The sequence below is a fragment of the Tamandua tetradactyla genome, chromosome 15 (assembly GCF_023851605.1).
Source record: "Tamandua tetradactyla isolate mTamTet1 chromosome 15, mTamTet1.pri, whole genome shotgun sequence".
In the NCBI taxonomy this organism is placed as follows: Eukaryota; Metazoa; Chordata; class Mammalia; order Pilosa; family Myrmecophagidae; genus Tamandua; species Tamandua tetradactyla.
Genome location: NC_135341.1, coordinates 43,820,575 through 43,836,351, shown reverse-complemented (window position 1 = coordinate 43,836,351; position 15,777 = coordinate 43,820,575). Strand labels below are relative to the sequence as shown.

At 50.2% G+C, this 15,777-nt stretch overlaps 1 protein-coding gene across 3 annotated transcripts in view; it reads right to left on the bottom strand.

Moving 5' to 3' along the window:
• Positions 1–7,152: 7,152 nt before the first annotated feature.
• ANO10 (anoctamin 10) overlaps positions 7,153–15,777 on the bottom strand; it is a 252,618-nt gene continuing 243,993 nt past the window's right edge. For all 3 annotated transcript variants that reach the window (XR_013162815.1, XM_077129632.1, XM_077129631.1), the window contains one exon: positions 7,153–7,787. Coding sequence is in view for 2 of the 3 variants with exons in the window: in XM_077129632.1 (XP_076985747.1) it covers positions 7,719–7,787 (69 nt within the window). In the remaining variant the exon portion in view is untranslated. The remainder of the gene's footprint in view (positions 7,788–15,777) is intronic.

Genomic DNA, 15,777 nt, shown 5'->3' with positions numbered 1-15,777 from the left:
TAGAACTGTACTCTCCAATATGGAAGAAGTGAGAGACTAAAGCCCAGAGGCCATCTCAAACATGGGAGTGAGAGGAAGCCCTGAGGAGGCGAGCCTGAAGGTGGCAGTTTCAATGGCACCATATGCTGCCCTGAGACTGAGGGTAATGACAGAGAAAAATGTAGAATCAGCCCTGCAGAGTCCTCTGAAAAGTATCAGGTGAGAGGTAGAAGTGGTAATACAGGTGGGGGCTCAAGAAGGGAATTGAAGGTCTGGAAAGGGGGATTCGCTCCCTCAGAGCTGCCTGCCCTCTCCCCTTTTCAGGGGTACCTCCCAGTCCCCCGCTTCTTTGGACATGTCCTTCATGCCACAGTTTTCTCCTTTCCAAGCATATTCCATTCTGCCCCCAATGCCTTTAAAAACACATCCTCAAAAATTTCCTCACCCTCTTCATTGTCCGATGACCTCCTTGCCACTGGAAGAGTCTCTAGGCAGAAGAGACACAAGATGGAAACCTATTCTTGAAGTCAGAATAAAGGTTTCAAAAAGCCAGAGAACGTGGGTGTTATTTTGGCAAAGCCACAGAAAGGATGGGTAAAGGGGCATTGTCCCCACTGCACTGTCGGGGGCAGTGAGGCTCACATGGAATGCACCCAAGGACACACCTCCAGTCCCAGCCTGGAACCCACTCCCCAGGTTGCACACTTAGATGGGAGAGGTTTGACACTAGAAGGCTCTCTCTTGACTTTGCCTTTGATCAGTACCAGAACTGGGCAAGGCAATATTAAGGCATTTAATTTAAGGGTTCCTCCTTTAACCACACTGGAGCTATCATATATCATATGTATATATGTATCTAGTACCTTTCTAATACTCCCCAAATTCTAAATTCCTTAACACTTCTGCGGGTTTCTGAAGGAACTGAGGATGTGTAGATGGGGCCTGGTGGGACAGCTGATACCTCTTTATCCGTGAGCATTTGGATTCAAGGGCCAAGACTTGGCCTCACTACATTTCCCAAAGAATTCCACTTTGCCCTCTTCCCTGGGCTGGCTGTCTACCAAGGAAGTTGGGACTGGGTGAGACATGCCTCTTGAATCCCACAAGGTCTGCAGTCTGTTAGGACCGAGTGTGTTTGGTTCATTTGGGTAGGAATAAGGAGAAACCCTGGACCACTGAACAAACATTGTAGGTGGAAGTCTGCCACAATATTGGGTTGATTCAAGCTATTAATGCAGATCCTGCCTGGCATCTTCCCTTCAGCTGTGGTCCAAATGCTGCAGAGCTGGAGGACAGCTACCACAGCCAACTGCCCACCCGGGCTCCACAGACAGGCAGGCGGCCCCAGAAGGGTGGCAGTCGCGCAGATCCTGGAGTTTGTGTGCACGCTGTTGGCCTCCCTGCCTTTATTTAGTCGACTCCACCTTGCAAAGGACAACTCCCCTCGCCCATCCCATGCCAATTTTGGGATTGTGTTCTGGAGGATGAAGGGAGGGGAGGCAGAGGCCACTTTGAGAAGTGACTTTTCTGTCTGTATTAGGGTGGAGATGGATTTGGTTACTGTTTTCGAGCCAGACAAACTATGTAAAGGAAGGTATTTATCCACTGCGCACACTATTTAGTGGTCCTTCTGGTTAATGATTCCACAATTGAACAATGGTTTTCCTAGTGTTGAGCGGCACTCTCATCTGATAATTTGGCAGTAAATTCTTCACACCTTGGTCTGGTCATCCAGGCATGAGCCCCTTGGAGAAACGTGAGGCCTGCAGAGGGCAATTTAACATGGCTCCACGCCTTCCTGTAGGGGCCGATCCTGACCTCGCTGAGCCACAGGGTCATCAGGTGGGAGCTGGAGATGGTAATGGTTAGGCGGGAATAACGCAAGGGGGGGGCCTTGTAACCGGGAGACTTTTTGTGCACCTTGTTTTCCTGACTGCTGAGGAGCTTTGCCAGCTCTGTGAGTGCTGCAGTCTCGGAGAGGAGGTGTGATGGTTAATTTTATGTGTCACCTAGGCTGGGTTATGGTGTCTAGTGTTTCGGTCAAACACTGGCCTGGTTTTGTTGGAGGTATTTCATAGATGGGGTTAGCATCTCTGTCAGTTGACATCAAGTAAAGGTGCCTCCATGGTGAGGCTGAGCCTCGTCCAACCAACTGGTGGCCTGAAAAGCAAAGAACTGAAGGCTCCAGAGAGAAGAAATTCTGCTTCGAGAAGACCCTCCATTCTGTCCTGAAGTTCCAGCCCGAGGAGCTCGGACTCAAGAATTTGACATCACTCTCACTGGAATTCCCAGCCTCTGCAGAATATCACTAAATATATCTATTGCATCTATGCTATTGGTTCTGTCAGCCCATGATTCATTGTGAACTACATGTAATCAGTGTGGACTCTGCCTTAAGTTCACGTCTTTTTGTTTTTTGAGTTCATCATCTGAGACCCTATGTACCTATCAGCCAGAAGCTCAGCATCTCCTTCTCTGCTGAGCTGAGGTGTCCTCTCTCCTGCATGACCCAAGAATGCCTGCAGCTTCCTTAGTTCAAAGGGGGAGGGGGAGGGGAGGAGGGGTGGGAGGGGCGGTTGTTGGTCACCCAATGCCAGGGGTAGAGGAAACTGAAAACGTCTCTAGTCTGCCACCCTGTTGCTCCCCACTGCCCCCATCCCGCTGAGGTCCAGGGATGCTTGTTGGGGTCCCTGGCGACCCGTGGAACCTCCCCTCACCTGGCACCCTCGTGTGAGTAGTAGCAAAGGAGGACACACCCCTCCTTCAGTTTCTCTTGGGTCCCTGGAGGCAAGGGTGGCTCCAGCTTCTGCCAGGTTCCCTTCAGAGCCCCCCAGGTGGGGTGTGGGGTCATGGAGGGAAACTAGGACCCTGGCACCCTCTCAGACCTGGCTTACCTGTGATCTGGCTATTTACTGAGGCCCCATGGCCAGATGCTGTCCTCACAGGGCCACGGGATTCTTAACACAGTAAGGAGTCTGGCATCTCAGGCCCTCCCTCTGTGGCCCTTGGTCCTTCCTCCCCCTCCTTGTTGCAAGTTTCCTGCCAGGGAACAGGAACAGCGGGGGCCATGGAGAAGGCGGGATCCTGGGTGCTGGGTGTTGGGGAGGAGGCTGTGTGGCAGGGGGCAGACGTCCCGGAGAGGCAGTAAAAGACAGAAGTGGGCAGACATGGGGCTGTGGAGAGCAGTTGGCTGGGGCCACAAGAAGGCATTGGCTCTGCCCCTACACTGCTTTGTGAGCCTGGGGAGGTCACTGGAACACCATGGGCCTGCTTCCTCACCTATAAAATGGGGATAATGTGAGGAAATTGAGTCCCAAAGGGTGTGTTGGGACTCTGGGCCCTCCAGCTTCACCGCAGGGCTGGGTATCCCTAAACATTTGCTTATTGTTTCCCCCCAAAAGCTACTTAAGTGCAGATGTGGTCTCCAGTCTGAGTTTTGGTGCTGCTGGCGGGGAGAGTGACAGTGTCAGCACCTGAAGGGAGGGGGAGGTCCACAGGCTGATCCGTACCCCCCCAGGTGGAGCCCCAGAGACTGGGCTTCCCCAGCAGAGACCCGGGCCTGGCCCACCCTGCTGGGCTGGGGGCTGCTCAGGGATGCTTTGAGGTCTCTGTAGGCCTCTGGCGCAGGGACATCCATGCTCCTCGCGAGCGGGAGGAGCCGCCTGTGGGGGCTGTGTCCACTCAGCCCCGAGCCCAGGAGGTACCCAGCAAATGTTAGTGGCACCAAACCAGGTGTGGAAATGGCTGGTTGTATGTGAGGGGGAAGGAGTCAGGCTGTGTGCTGGTTTGAAAGGAAGTATGCCCCCTAGAAAAACCATGTTTTAATCAAAATCCCATTTCATAAAGGTAGAATAATCCCTATTCAATACTGTATGTTTGAAACTGTAACCAGATCATCTCCTTGGACGGTGTGATTCAGTCAAGGGTGGTTGTTAAGCTGGATCAGGTGATGACATGTCTCCACCTATTTGGGTGGGTCTTGATTGGTTTATTGGAGCCCTATAAAAGAGGAAACATTTTGGAGAATGAGAGATTCAGAGAGAGCAGAGAATGCTGCAGAACAACAAAGCAGAAAGTCCATGGGCCAGTGACCTTTGGAGATGAAGAAGGAAAACGCCTCCCGGGGAGCTTCATGGAAGCAGAAGCCAGGAGAGAAGAAGCTAGCAGATGACGCCATGTTCACCATGTACCCTTCCAGATGAGAGAGAAACTCTGACTGTGTTCGCCATGTGCCCTTCCACTTGAGAGAGAAACTGTGAACTTCTTCGGCCTTCTTGAACCAAGGTATCTTTCCCTAGATGCCTTAGATTGGACATTTCTAAGACTTGTTTTAATTGGGACATTTTCTTGGCCTTAGAACTGTAAACTAGCAACTTATTAAATTCCCCTTTTTAAAAGCCATTCTGTTTCTGGTATATTGCATTCCGACAGTTAGCAAACTAAAACAGGCTGTGAAATGAATTCGGGCCTGGCGTCAAATCCCACACAACGTGAGCCTTGGTGATAGTTTATAACTTGTGGCTTGAAGGAGGCAAGTGCAATAGTGTGGGGAGAGGTCAGGGGCCACCTTTGGAGTGAGGCAAAGAGCGGAAGAAGCTCGTGGATGTGACAGCAGTGATGGTGGATGTGTGGCAGGGCTGTCAAGCAGAGGACCCCTTAAGCCCCCAAGCCTGAGGGAAGGAGGGCCTTTCACCCCTTTGCTGCGGGCTCTCCTGGCCCTCAGGAGCCATCCCAAGCAACTTTGAGAAACAGTCTTTCCCAGGAGAGTATTTCTCCTCCAGCTGGAGGGCTGCATCTGGAACTGAGTGCATCTCACCGGGCAAACAGCCAACAGGGCTGGCAGGACAGGCTTGCGTGTGAGAATCAGGCCCAGCACTTCTTTCCCTTGGGCCTTCAGCTCTCCCTGGGCAGCCAACGCTCCTTTCCCATAACTTGCCCATCCAGTCTCCCTCACTGTCCTCCTCGGAAGCTGTTTGGTGACTGGAAAAAAACACTGGGCTTGGAGTCTGAAGACCAGGGTTTAAGTTAGCTATCCTCTACCTCAGCGAGGGCAAGCCCCTGCTCCTCTCTGGGCCTTGCCCTCTGCTCTAAGAAATAAGGGGTTTGGACTCAATGGGCCCTTGGGGTCCTTTCCAGCTTCTTTCTGTGTCTGACCCACCAGGAGAAGAGGCTGCCTTGGTCTCCTGGCTGTGCCATTTCTCTGTACCTTTTCTAAGCTAGGATGGGAGGGTGATATCTTGATGTCTGTTCATGGCAGGTGGGCACCTTGCAGCTCTGAACCCAGTGGAGGAAGGTGGGCAAGACACAATCCAAGGTGTATCTCCACCCAGGTGGAGTCCCAGGTGTTTGGGAGAATTGAGTGAGCAGAGTGGTCTCCCTGGGGGGCCCAAGAGGATCCCCAACCCCCCACAATAGAGTGGGTGGGATCTGAGGGCTGAGATGAAGCCAGAGGCAAGAGACCCATGGGACGAGTCAGGGCTAGAAGAGTTGGGAGGATGAAGCGAGGTCAGAGGCAGGTGGTTCCAGACCACTTGGGGATGGGGTGAGGGGAAGGCCCTCTTTGAGCGTGAGACCAGCATGTGGGTGGGTGGGGTAGGATGGCATCACCCCCTGTAAATCAACATGACAAAGGACTACAACATTTGGAGCCATACAGTACAACTTAGCTCCCCCTTCCACTTTCAGCTGTGCCACATGATTCCTGAGCTACCTCCTGCTGGATGCCACCTACTCCCAGCACTAGGCACACAGAGATGGGGTGGGCACAGCAGCAGCCCTGTAGAAGCATGGTGACACCCCTTGCCTGTGCCCTCTGGATACAATGATGGAGTCCCATGTCCATCCTCCTCCCTGCGTCCACACGCCCTGGGACTGGCCTCATTTTAGGTGGGCCCCATTTATCCCTGTGCATGACCAACTGAGGCTTGATTAGGTGAAGATGCTCTGCCCAATAAGACACCGAGGAAGGGCAAATCAGAGGCTCTGGGAAAGGTCTGGTCATGGCAGTGGAGAAGGCCTGGATCTGCAGTGGCATGTCACAGTGCCGAGGAGGGCCTGGTGGGAGCTGCCTGGCTTGGAAGAGTCCGTGAGCCCAGAGATGGGGAGATGAGCTGGAGGGGTGCATGTTCAGGTACCCAGAACCACCTGCCTCACAACCAACTGTATGCACAGGAATGGTCCCTAAAGCTGGACTCTGGGGTGACAAAGGGCTGGGGCCAAGGATCCTGTTTCAACTTACTCCTTTCCCAGCAAAGCCTGTGGTTTGGAATGAAGGGAAGCCCTTGTGGGGGCTCAGAGCTCAGGCCTGCACTGGTGACTGCCATTTGCTGGCATTTTAAAATGAGCATATTCTAGAAAGTATAAGTCAAACAATGAACAACCACTGAATTATTATTCTCTGTCATGTCTCATTGCAAGTAAGGGCAGGGGCAAAGCCAACTGAAAAGTGTCTGTCCTGGGAAATGTGATGGAGGCTGAGGTATGAGTTGAAGAGAGGACACAAGAAATCCACCAATGTAAAACACCAAGAAGGGCCAGGCAGGGAGTCAGGGGGGTTCCAAAACAAGTGATGCTTTAACCAGCCGCCCCCCATCTCTGAGGCAGAGAGAGTCAGGGAAGAGAGCCCGGGGCTGAGGGACATAGGTCCCTGCCATTGAAGGAGCCCCATCAGTCCCTTCCACCTCCCATCTTTGCTTGGGCTGGGGCATCAGCAGCTTTCCAAGTGGAAGAACCACATGCCCACTGTGCCTGGCTGGAGCCTCCATTTCAGCTGTTTGCACAACTGGGTGGGAAGCCAGGCACTGCTCTTGTAAGGTGGTCCCTATGGTTAGAACAGGTTCAAGGGGTGCCTGGGGCTCCACAGTCACAATCTCTGCCTAGAGAGCCAGATCCCAGGGTCCAGGCCCTGCTGCAATGTGTGGTGCAGCCCCATGGACACAGCTGGGGGTTGGGCAGCACCGCCTGGCAAATGGTTTCTGGTTCTGGGGTCAGCTTCACCCAGGGCCCAGGAGTGGCAGTGGAAGCTGCAGCACATGGCCAGCCTTAAGCCAACTGTCCCACCCCACCCCCTTCCCCACATCCCCCTGCTATGTCACCTGGAATTACCCAACCCAGGCACAGCTAAGAACAGCACAGGCCATTGAGGCCCATGGAGGGAAGGAGGAGTCAGAGAGGTGCGTTTGGCCTTTAATAGCTCAGTTACCACTGTTTTTGTTGATGAAGAATCCGTTAACATATTGCAAAACAGAACCAGGAAAGAGGTATCTAGAGTTGTCCCATTGTGGAAACCCAGCCTCACTGAACCCCATCCCTCTTAACTGAGGTGTGGCAGGAAGTTCCCCTTCATTATGGCCTGCCAGGTCGGGGCCTAGGTTGGGTTGGGCAACAAGGACAGTTGGTGATTTGTTCATGGCAAGAGGCTCAGGGGACGGCAGTGGCTCTGGCGCAACGTCAGAGAGCTGGAGTGGTGGGCGGGGCTGGAGAAGCAGCCATGCAAGAGCAGGGCTGCTGGGCCAGGGTGGAGGGAAGGGCTGAGAACTGGGTCCCGGCCACCCTCTTCTACCTGCGCTGAGCAGGAACGGTGAGGAGTGGAGGCGCCTGCTGGGTGGGAGCCACTTTATTTGGCCAAGTGTGGGGTCCAAGGATAAAGGCCCCACGACACTGTCCCTGGGCCCTCTCTGCCCACACAGAAGCGGCAGGTGTCGTGCAGATGCGGCCTCCACAACAGGGCAGCCAGGCCCTCAGCTTGCCTTCTCCTTCCCCTCTTCCCACGATTCTTCTCTTAGGTTCTCAGCCACGAGCTTCATTTGCTGTTGAGAGAGCACAAGACATCTGGTGAGCTACACAAGCCTCGGTGCGGCTGCCAGCGGAGGGCCCTGGGAGCAGCGTTCTTCTAGCTCCATTGCACGTGCATTTTAAGCCTGGAGAAGTGGGACCCTCAGACACTCTCCGGGGTGTCCTGGAAGGCCTAAGTCCCTGTTTCTGACTCTGGGGAGAGGGAAAGAGTCGATGTGGGTGGAAATGCAGTGTGGTATTGTATGAACCCTGCCTGGGGGGAGGGAGGATTTTTAATACATCAAAATGAGAAGCAGCTGGAATCCCCTACCTTCCAGGACCCTCCGGGGATGAAGGCCTGGGAGGGGACAGGGACTTGGAGCCAAATCCCTGCTGTGATCTGCTCTCTCTGAGCCTAGGTTTCTACCTGCGTATATCTCACAGGCTGCTGAAAGCATCGTTGTGGAGTCCCCAGCCCAGAGTAGTGGCTTCATAAACGCACAGATGGTTTTTAGTGATCCTTGGTCCACAGAGATCCAGGACGCCCTTCCCCCACCCCATCCAACCCCCATCCTCATGAGACACCCCATGAGGTCTCCCTGAGGGCCCCATCTCCAGGGTCTCTGGGTGCAGGGGCTGAGGCCGGAATGGACGCCTAGACTGCCAGGCTCAGAGGCCGTGCGAGAGGAGAGGAGCTGCCCGGCCCCAGGCTGCAGAGGAAGTCATGCTGCTGCCGGATTCAGGTTCCACTCCCCAAGCCCCCAACAGGTCCCAGCCACCACTGTCCTGCGGGTGCTGGAAAACGCAACTATGATTCTGCCCTCTATGTTGAATAAATGAATAACTACTTTGGAATTTGGTTAAAAATACAGATTTTAGATAATAGCTATTTACTGATGGGAAAAGCAAAAACACCTCTTAGTGCAAACGCTGCTGGTGCCCCGGGTACCTGGCTGCCCTGCTGCCACGCTCCCTCTGGCTTTCAGGGAGAGCAGCCCTTTCTCTGACCCTCAATCAAAAGCCTCCGCCTCCTGCTTCAACCCAAGTTCCCTCCTTGAGGTTTCTTTTGATCTGTAATTAACTCCTGACAGTTCTCATCTTTTCTAAGCCTGGTCCATGTTTCAGAGGGCGGCTCAGAGATGGGCTTCCTGGAGCCCATCCCTCTTCCTGTGGTTTAAGGGGTGGCTGTCACCGAGGGAGGGGCTGGGTGGAGTCATGGGGAGCAGATCTCCCGCGGGGACTCGGCCCAGTTGCGCTCGCACCACTGAGCAACGAGGGGTGCGTCAGCAGGTCTGGAGCAGGGGCTGGACACAGGAACTAAGGCGGGTCCAGAGAGATGGCCTGCCCAAGTGACCCACAGCTGCTATGCCAGCCGGCCAGGGCGCCGGAGACAGTGTGACTTACTTAGTTCACATAGCTGAAAAAGCAGATCTACCATGCCATGCTAGAGTCTCCCAATAAATTATTTTTGCATTTGCTGCCTTTTCCATTACTAACACTTCCGTTCTCTTCTCTTAGGAGTCTGCTTTGCTTGCTAACTGCAGATGTAAAACATCTCCATAAAGGAAAACTATAATATTTTAGCTTATATTCACCGTAAGTTTTTTTAGCTGGTGTCACTTAATACTTCTAAGACCTTTCCAATGTCTTTTTGTGAGATAGAATTTATTTCCCGATTCACAAGTAACCATAAGAACAGAAAGGCTAAATACACATTTTTTAAACATATGACCTTAACTTTTTATTTTGATATAATTTCAAACTTGAAGTTTGCAATAGTTGTTCAAAGACCTCCCCTATACTGTTTTTCCAAGATTCACTGGTTGCCCACAATTTACTCCTGCGTCAGTCTGGGTCCTCTAAAAAGCACATGCCATTATGAAACTGGAGTGTGCAAGAATTTTATTGCGTAGTCAGAGGAAATGCCTATGTAAAAGGAAAGAAGGAGGGAACTGGGAGAGTTGACAGAGCTGTCAGAGAGCAATGGAATTCTGACTCTGGGAGAGGGGAGACGGGGAGAAAAGGTTGGGTGAAAGTGTCCTAGATTGCCACGTGGTTTGAGGACTTCCCAGCCTTCAGGGGGCCTGGGGTCTCCCATTCGGTCATTGACCAGGAGTGGCCAGTGGAAGGTTTGGCCTTGGCACAACAGCATCTGATATATTTCAAAGTGCGGAGTCTGAGGCCCTGGGCCAATTACACCCCCTGGAGAGGGAAGTCTGCAGGGTGCATGCTCATGGGCGCTACTGTCTTCTCCTTGGGCCACACAGATCTACCTCTCCATACAGTTTCGTGGGGCAGCTCCCCACTGGTTTCCATGTGTCTCTCTTCCTGAGGGCAACTCAGAAGGAGGTAGTGGGATGAACTACAACCTCAGCCAGTGCAGTTGGTCTTGGGACCACAAATGGAATTCATCCTCTCCCTCCCCCACTCTCCATTCCTGATGTCTCTCACTCCCAGCCATCTTCTCAGCAGGTCTTAGTGGCTTGCCTGGTAGTGTAACCTGGACCTTCATTCTTGAATGGTCCATTCAGTTACAGTGGGGCTCTAGGGAAATATCAGGATGGCCCGCTCCCGTCTGGAAGTGAAGCTGAGCTGGAGGGTCTCACTGGAGCTTTGTGATCAAAGGAGAGGTCAACCAGTCTAAGGTCACCTTGATTGATCAGGGACAGAAGGGGCATCTCCCAGGCTGGCTCAGGTGCCGGAGGAAGGAGGTATGGATAGGAAGGCTGTGTCCCCATCTTCCTCTGTGCAGTACAGACCAGGAGATTTCCTCCTGGGCAGCACCCTTCCTCTGAGGGGCTGTGATGGGGAGCTGGGCTTTCTGACTCTCCCCATCTTCTCAGGCCTACTTACCTTCAGGTGAGTAGATGACAGAACCTAAAATTCAATCCTACGGCTAAACCCCAAAGAAAAAGCCCGAGTAGATCAGAGGAAGCAAACTACTGCAACAGCACACCTGCCTGAGATGAGGAGCTAAGTTGGCTTTGAGCACAGTGACCAACATCCACACCTTTCCTGCTCAGATGGGGCAGGGCCGGGCAGGTGTGGGCTACAGGCCTCCATACCTTCCACAGAAAAATGGATCCTGCTCTGGGTAAACCAACTCCTGTCTACCATTCACAGGCCTGGAGCCCCTCCGTCTGGGGTCACACAAAGTGCAACACAAACACGCCCTTTGCCCTTTATATGGCGATTGGGACGCACACCTGCCCACCTGGAGGAGGAGGCCTGGGGGGCTGAGCCCAGCCACAGCACCTGCTGGGACTGGCGCGGCCCTCAACCCTCCCCACAGGGAGATGGTGAGCACTGGCAGAATTAACTTCAGAATCACAGAGTTTGTTATTGGGAGGAAATAACATTAACATGAAGATCTTTCAGCCTCATGGCTCTCGAATGCCAGGCAGTTAGCCCTGCCTGGTTGGCACCTTAAGAATCCCCAGACCTTGCTAAATACAGGTCCTGGGGCCCGGTCCCTGGGATGCCCACTCGCAGGTCTGTACCAGAGCCCAAGATGCTCTCTGGAGTTTTTACAAGGACTCACAGTTTTTCCACTTATTGCCCCAGGTTGGAAGTCTTAGGTTTGTGGTTTGGCACCTTTCACAAGTGAGCAAGCTAGAGACCCACGGGATGATGGCTCATCCCTTCCAGGACACCCTAGGCTCTGGCCTGGGTTGGAGATTGGGCCTGTGCTCTTCCCACCAGGCTGCCTCCTGCAGCTCAGTTGTTTGGCTTCTTCTCTTCAGCAACCTTGGCTAGGAATGGAGGAGCAAGAGTATCCTTTTTTTTTTTTTTTAATCTGGCTTCTTTGGGGAACCTTAAATTAAATCCTTATTAAAAAATTAAGCGAGATAATAGTGCTGACTTCTTCCCTACAAAAAAGCAGGAGATAAGCTCTTACAGCAGTCACATTTATTCCTGAGCCTTAAGTGTTATTTCGAGATTCTGAGATGCTGTGCTATGTGTGTGTATAACCTGGTATTTCCCTGGAACTTTGGGTACCCATGTGACACCTAAGACTCAGAGCTGGAACTCTGCAGCTCTGAAAGTCAGCATTCCTACCTATAGCACCCGGTAAAGAAGCTGAAAAAGAGATCAGAGATAAGGATGAGACTGGTCTGGTTGTACACAGTACAAGGTAAAGGATGATGCTGTCTCTATTTTAGAATGTCACCTACTATATGGAAGGAAGAGAGGCTTATTTTGTCCAAAACCTAAATTTTCTGTGGCACACAATCTAACTTAAACATGTCTGGCCAGTTCAGTTAAACAACCTAAACACATTGAGCCTAGAACTGGGAACAAGGCCTTGCAATTCTGCATAGCTTAATGTAATAACCAGATACATTCCAGACTATGCTGGGCAGATAATTAAAAAATATTGGCACAAGGGAAAAAATATGGAACTATTAAACCTTCCCACTTGGGAAATCCCTGATACTCTCTCAAAAACATCAGGGACTCCCAAGTTAATAGGCCAAGTCCTTCATCTTGAGGCTTGCTCTTAGGAAACATATTTCTGTAATGGAGAAGCTAAGCCTACCTATAATTATGCCTACAAGTTATTTCCTGATAACCTCTTTTTTGCTCAGATGGGGCCTCTCTCTCTCTCTAAGCCCAACTCTGCAAGTAAAATCATTACCCTCCCCTCTACACAGAATATGACATCCAGTGGTGTAAGTCTCCCTGGAAACATGGGACATGACTCTCAGGGATGAGCCTGGCCCTGGCAACGTGGGATCAACAATGCCTACCTCACCAAAAGGGTGAAAAAAAACGTAACCGAATAAGCTATTAGTGGCTAAGAGATTTCAAATAGGGTTGAGAGGCTATTCTGGAGTTTACCTTTATGCAAGCTTCAGCTAGATATTGCTAATTACCTTTGTATGCCAAGCCCCAAACTACAGTATTCCTGTAGAACCTAAAGAATACCCAGGGCTCCATCTGAGACTCTATAAAAGTTTCACTCACCACTCATTAAGTTTATTTTTCAGAAACTTAAAACCTCCAGATGGTTCCTAGGCCAGATAAGCCCTGAAACCCAGAGTTACCAATCTCTCCAAGAACATCAACCAGTTGCATCCCCCTACCCCATAATGTCGACACCCCTTTCCTACATGAAGAAGTTAGAATAGTCATTGCCCAAATATACCAAAAGATTGGGAGAAGGATCAAAGGAGAAGGAGGCGTTGCAATAGAGAAGACAGGATTTTAAAATGAGTATGACTACTAAATCATTATATTGATATTTCCTTTTAGTCTCCAGTGTCTTAGAGCAGCAAGAAGGAAAATACCTGAAATCGTGGAACTGCAAGCCATAACATACTTTGAAGTTTGTTCTATAACTACTTGTTAAAATGTACTTTGAAATGTATCACCTTTTTGTATATATATTTCACAATAAAAAATAAGAAAATCATCAGAATAAGAGAGAATGGAATTTTTCTCCAACGCATGACTCATTAAAACATTCATGCTCCAAATTATTCTTTAAAAAGCACACTATTTTTTTTTGCATTATTATTAGCAATGATTATAAAAGGAACCTAATCACTAAGACTGTTGGCCAAATGTGCAGCTTAATGTCCCAAAGAATGTGTAACCTGATCACCTTTCCCCTGTCAGGTACAGCGATATTTGCTGAAGCCTGTGATGTTTCCTACGGGCCTCAGTTGGCTATAGTGCTCCCCACAGACCCCAAATCGCCACAGTGCTTCCCACAGACCTCGGATGGGGTGGTGGGTCCCACAGAGAGCCCCTTCTATCTCCCTGGCTCGTGGCAAACACTCTCCCTGGCTGAACCCACAATCAGCTTTAGGGTCGCTCGAATCACAGTGCTCAGCGGATCACCACCAGGTGATGGCACTTACCGCCCAAGTTGAATCTACTAGTAACTACTCCTTATCCTGACCTTCACCCCCACCCCATCTCCCCAAAACACATAAAACACCAACTACCGCTGCCTACAGAATGACTATCTGAGCAGCTGTTGGCTGAACGAATGAAAGCCCCCAATGTACTCGTCTCCTGCTGTTCACTTGTGGTTTTCCATTCTAAGTGCAGGGCACAGGGGCTGGGGTGGAGTCAGGCTGCTGGCCTGGGGCAGCACATGGAAACAGAACTGACTTCTCCAGTCAGTTCAGCAACAGCACCAGGCTCCACAGGGGCCTCCCAGCCCCAAGTCTGCCAGAAAGCACTGCAATCACCCAAGGGTGATTTAAAAATACAGATGCCCAGTCCTCACCCTGATTTAATGGGTTTGGGATGTAGTCTGGGAATCAGGAGTTTTGAAAGCCCCCCAGGTGATTCTCATGTGCAACAGTGGTTGAGAATCACCGTCTGGAAGGAAGATGCTTCTCAGCTCTACCTGGGGAGGGGATGGGAGCAACAGCTGGCAGCGTCCTTCAAGCAGGGCTGGACACACGTTCCTTGGCCACTCCTTACAACAACAGGTAAGGGGTCTCCAACGGCCTCCTTGATGAGCCCTTGGAGACTCAGTAAAGCTAAGGAATATGCTTGAGGTCATGCAGCTAGAGTCAGGACAAAATTCAGCTAGGGCCTGGGCAAATTCAGGTGAAAAAGGAAAATTAACACTGAAGTACCATATTTCCACAAAGAGTATTTTTCAAAGAAAGTTTACTGCAAACAAGTCATATCCTGAACGCCTTCTAATATGATGATTAAAAAAATGCAGATCTGCCCTGGGGCTGCACTGACGAAAGCAAATGGAAGGAATAGCAAGGTGGCAGTGGGCGGTCAAGTGGCCCTGAAGGGAGTGTGTCCATCTCTCTCTTCTGGAGAGGTGGTTTCATTTTTTTTTTTTTTAACAATATTATATTTTTAGTGAGAAATCTTCACACACATACCGTCCATACATGGTGTACAAATCAGTGGCTCACAATATCATCACATAGTTGTGTATTCATCACCATGATCATTTTAAAAACATTTGCATCACTCCAGAAAAAGAAATAAAAAAGGAAAAAGATAAAACTCATACATCCAATACACCTTACCCCTCCCTCTCATCGACCACTAGTTATTTCAATCCACCCAATTTATTTTACCCGTCTCCCCTATTATTTATATTTATTGTCTTTATCCTTTTTTTTTTTTTTTTTTTACTTTTCTGTCCATACCCAGGATTAAAATGAGCATCAGATACAAGGTTTTCACAATCACACAGTAACACTGTAAAAGCTATATCATTATAGAATCGTCTTCAAGAATCAAGGCTATGGGACCACAGCTCAACAGTTTCAGGTACTTCCCTCTAGCCACTCCAATACACCCCTAAAAAGGGATATCTATATAATGCATAAGAATAATCTCCAGGATAACCTCTTCATTCTGTTTGAAATCTCTTTGCCATGAAACTTTATTTTGTCTCATTTCTCTCCTCCCCCTTTTGGTCAAGAAAGCTTTCTCAATCCCATATGCCAGGTCCCGGCTCATTCCGGGAGTTCTGTCCCACCTTTTCGGGGAGATTTACAACCCTGGGAGTCATGTCCTACATAGTGGGGAGGGCAGTGAGTTCACCTACCAAATTGGCTTAGAGAGAGAAGCCACATCTGAGCAAAGAGGCTCTTAGGTATAATTATAAGTAGGCTTAGCTTCCCCTTTGCAGGAATAAGTTTCATAGGGGAGAACCCCAAGATTGAGGGTTCAGCCTATTGATTTGGTTTGTCCCCACTGCTTGTGAGACTACCAGGAATTCCCCAAATGGGGAAATTGAATATTTCCTCCTTTCTTCCCAGTCCCCCAAGGGGACTTTGCAAATACTTTTTTATTGACTACCCAAAGTACGCTGGGATATACTGGGGCATCACACTAACCTGTACAAACCAACAAGATCTCACACCCTACTCAAGTTTCCATGTACTTTTGGTGTTCAACTAAACTGACCACATAAGTTAAATTAGGTAATGAGATACCCAAAACATAAATTTTGCATCAAATAAACATCTCTCCCTTTGGTCTTACACAGAAGTTGAAGTTTTAAAATATGGATCATGTCATTCTTTACCT